This window comes from Lucilia cuprina, chromosome 2 (assembly GCF_022045245.1).
Source record: "Lucilia cuprina isolate Lc7/37 chromosome 2, ASM2204524v1, whole genome shotgun sequence".
NCBI lineage: Eukaryota > Metazoa > Arthropoda > Insecta > Diptera > Calliphoridae > Lucilia > Lucilia cuprina.
This window is the reverse complement of record NC_060950.1, coordinates 68,153,631-68,157,625: the sequence shown is the minus strand read 5'-3', so window position 1 is coordinate 68,157,625 and position 3,995 is coordinate 68,153,631. Positions and strand designations below refer to the sequence as shown.

Genomic DNA, 3,995 nt, shown 5'->3' with positions numbered 1-3,995 from the left:
CTGAACTAGAACTGAACTAGAACTGAAGTAGAACTGAACTAGAACTGAACTAGAACTGAACTAGAACTGAACTAGAACTGAACTAGAACTGAACTACAACTGAACTAGTCCCTTCCACCCTCGTATATCATTTTTATTAGACCAACATAAGCTGCCGAGGTTTTTTCTCTTTTTGTTCTTTCTTCAGTTTTAAGATGTATACGCCAGATTATATGAAATTACTCTTCCGAGTCCAATTCACCACCAGCCTGTCTTAATGTTTTTATATTCAATACATTTTTTTATTTTTATTTACAAAACTTAAATTACAATAAATTTATACATATTGGCACGCACACACAACTACAATAAACTAAATAAGACTTAACTATGAGTCCTTTTCTCTTCTTTTTCTTTTAGACTTTTTACGGTTTTCCTTAACTTGAGTAGCAGTTACGGCTGAAGATTGTGTAGAAGAGCCCAGGCAAGTGGAATTTGAGCCTCGATGGTAATAAGTCTTTAAGGGCTTACGTCGTAGCCAAAAGCGTATAAAAAATTGCAATTCTGATTTTAAAGCCACCATGGGATGGATCTAAAGAAAACAGATAGTTTAATATGTAAATTTTGTTTAATTTAAAAAGAAAAATAAATATTTTATCACCTTTTCATTAACCGCTATTTTTTGTACATTCCACAAAAATTCACATATACCTATTACAACAGCAATGGCAATGCCTCCTACCAAAACTACAAATAGACCACCCACCGATTCCATGGTAAATTGAATATCCTCCTCGGCGGACTTTTCATCCAAATCACAATTGGTTTCGTTGCTATTAAACCATTTGTTTTTCAACGCGTACAAAACCCCCTTTTCACTTAGCTTCAAGATACCCACACTGATATTAGATCTAAAGGGAGCATCTGAAAATTTTATTTAAAATTTAGAAAAACATTTTTTAATATTCATTTTACTTACTTAAAGGCACCGCTATTCCATAATGCTTCTCCCCAAACGGTTGTCCTATATGCATTAATTCACAATTTCTTTGTTCATAGTATTGCAATATAGGTGTCTCTAGCAAAAAAGCAAATCCACCTTTTCCTCGCATTACTCTATCCATGCCTTCCTTGTTGCTGGCTGTAAAACCTTCTGGTTTGAATGAAACCATTTTATTCCAAGCCAAACGATAGACAGTTTCATTTGATTCCGAGAATAATTGTGAAGTGGAACCTCCCTTAACTGTGCCAAATGTTATTTTATTTTGATCTACTAAATCGTGTAGATCTTTTATGGAACCTTCCATCTTCGAGGCGGTGATGAAGGAAGCCAACTTGGCAATATAGGTTTGAGACATCAGCAAGGCGAATATCCACCAGAATGCAGTAAAAAGACGCATAGGAAAGCCTCTGATAATTATAAAGAGATTTCAGATAAGTTCTCTTCTTTAAAGAGCTAGAACATAACTAGACTATAAGTAGAACAGATCTAGAACAGAACTAGAACAGATCTAGAACAGATCTAGAACAGAACTAGAACAGAACAGAACAGAACTAGAACATAACTAGAACAGAACTAGAACAGAACTAGCACAGAACTAGAACAGAACTAGAACAGAACTAGAACAGAACTAGAACAGAACTAGAACAGAACTAGAACAGAACTAGAACAGAACTAGAACAGAACTAGAACAGAACTTGAACAGAACTAGAACAGAACTAGAACTGGAACAGAAGTGTAACTGATTTATATCTCTTACCTTGGCAAAATATCACAGCCCACACACAATATAGAACCAATATGCAGCCATAAGGTATTTCTCAAGAACCAGGGTGTCTCAGCTATAGAAGTTTCCTTATTAATAACCTTAACCTCCCAATCTTCTTGAGATAATCTGCAGATAAAAATAGTTAAAAATTTACTGATTTCACAAGACATTTCTTCCGAAACTCACCTTCCTAAAACTTTGAAACCCATGGACATTATTAGCAAAGCCACCAAAAGATAAAACCAAACCTCCACAGCAAAAGGATGCAGAAAAGCAAATAAACTCTTGGCAGGAGGTTTAGGTTTATAATGCAGAATACTAACACCCAATTGCATAAAAGGCACAGTGAAGTCGACCACTGAACGTCTAGCCTGGGTAATGGTTAAATCACAAATGCCAAGTTGGGCATTCTGGAAGAGAGATGAATTTAATTGTTTGAATAACAAATTTTCATTAAGAACTTACATTATCTATAAGCTCTCGGATAATACCGTTCCACTCATCAGTTACGGGATCTCGAGAACCATAGGCATTGTCGGGCACTGGTTCTAGCACAAAATCAAATCTACACTCCTCACCCAATTTATAAATCAAATCAACAGCATAACCCTCAAACCTTTCATTACCCTCATAATGTACACCTTCGGGTTCGGGGCGCCACATGAAGAAAGGTTCCCCTATACGTGTAGCCACGGTGTATTTAACTTTCTTTTGGGAAAAATCTTCTTTTTCACCAAATTTTCTCTTTTTGGCCTGTTTAGTGGAATTTTCTGAAATTTTATCAAAGGACACAAGACCATGATGTTTATTCCAAACATGAGTCAAACGATCTATTAGAGGATTATAGATTTCCAAATTAAAATCATCACGTATACCAAAATCATTTAAAAGTAAACGTTGGGTCTTATAGGGGGGAGTTATTTGTTTGGGATTTAACTGGAATAAAAGGGGTTTCAGTTGAAGTTGGTGTTAAAGGGATTGAACTGTTGGTTTGACCCACCTGTTTCATTTGTTTAATTAGCTCTTGACCGGGAGGCCAAAAACCCCTACCACAACTTATACTGGGCTCTAGAAATTGAATCGATTCAAATACTTGTTTCAAAGCATTAAAATACATAACCACCGAATCATAAATACACTGAGTACGTATAGATACGATTTTATCCTGTTCCTCAGCTTCGAAAACATCCATTTCATCATGTACGGGGGCTGGCATAAATGATCTTAAACGTATGGCAGCTACATGAGCGGTAAAATCCATTGAATACAAAACATCTATACCACTCAAATGCGTATCCAAGTTGGTAAGAAATAAATGCTTTAAGTAATATTAATTTCTTTAATTTACAAAAATTAACACTTGTATTAAAAAACGCATTAAAAAACTTACATTAAACGGTCCGGTCATATTGAAAAATTTCGAAGCATTTACCACTTCCATCAAGATATCCTGCGGGCAATCTAAAATCACAAATTTTTCTCTAGAATTATTAATGATCTTCCAGAGAACACGATAATCATCACCACGACTAAATTTACGCAATTTAACACCCGATTTGTGAAACTGTTTCCAGGCCAATATGTGTTGCATGCGAGCTAAGTCTATAAATTAAAATAACTCTAACTAAGTAAACACTCTTTTCAATACACACAAAAATACAAATTCTCTTACTCACTTGTTGAGCTCTCATAAACGATCGTAAATGATTTCCAATCAAAATCTTTACTCTTTAAAATCTCCCACATGGCATTTGATAATACTTGCTCCGATGGCGCCACATTGACTGTATAATGATATTTACGTAAATTGCTTTCGGTTTCGTCACCAGACCAATCAAACTGCAAATGGGGTATCCCCGTCATATTACACAATATCGCTACGATATCTAAAGCATAATAGAGAAATAAACAGAGAATATATAAAAATGGCAGAAAATTAATTTAACATTTTTGTTATTCTAATTAGTTTATTAATTTAATATGAAGAGAGAGTATTAGAGAGTGATAATATCGTACTCTATATTCTCTATGAAATAGTCTGTTTCACACATGGAAAATTGGGTACCTTAGTAATTATTATTATCGAAAATAGACTGGACTATAGACTAGACTATAATAAAGACTATACTATAGACTTGACTATAGTCAGTCTAGTCTATAGTCTAGTCTATAGTCTAGTCTATAGTCTAGTCTATAGTCTAGTCTATAGTCTAGTCTATAGTCTAGTCTATAGTCTAGTCTATAGTC

The 3,995-nt window shown here is 34.6% G+C and overlaps 1 protein-coding gene across 1 annotated transcript in view; it reads right to left on the bottom strand.

Annotated features, from left to right (window-relative positions):
- Window positions 1-264: 264 nt before the first annotated feature.
- Window positions 265-3,995, bottom strand: part of LOC111680282 (glutamate receptor U1) — a 4,296-nt gene continuing 565 nt past the window's right edge. The window contains exons 2-10 of the mRNA XM_046956184.1: window positions 3,425-3,634; window positions 3,139-3,350; window positions 2,749-3,066; window positions 2,214-2,684; window positions 1,935-2,158; window positions 1,740-1,874; window positions 959-1,389; window positions 641-903; window positions 265-571 (exon numbers count right to left, since the gene is read on the bottom strand). Of these exons, the coding sequence (XP_046812140.1) occupies window positions 368-571; window positions 641-903; window positions 959-1,389; window positions 1,740-1,874; window positions 1,935-2,158; window positions 2,214-2,684; window positions 2,749-3,066; window positions 3,139-3,350; window positions 3,425-3,634 (2,468 nt within the window). The 3' untranslated portion in view covers window positions 265-367. The remainder of the gene's footprint in view (window positions 572-640; window positions 904-958; window positions 1,390-1,739; window positions 1,875-1,934; window positions 2,159-2,213; window positions 2,685-2,748; window positions 3,067-3,138; window positions 3,351-3,424; window positions 3,635-3,995) is intronic.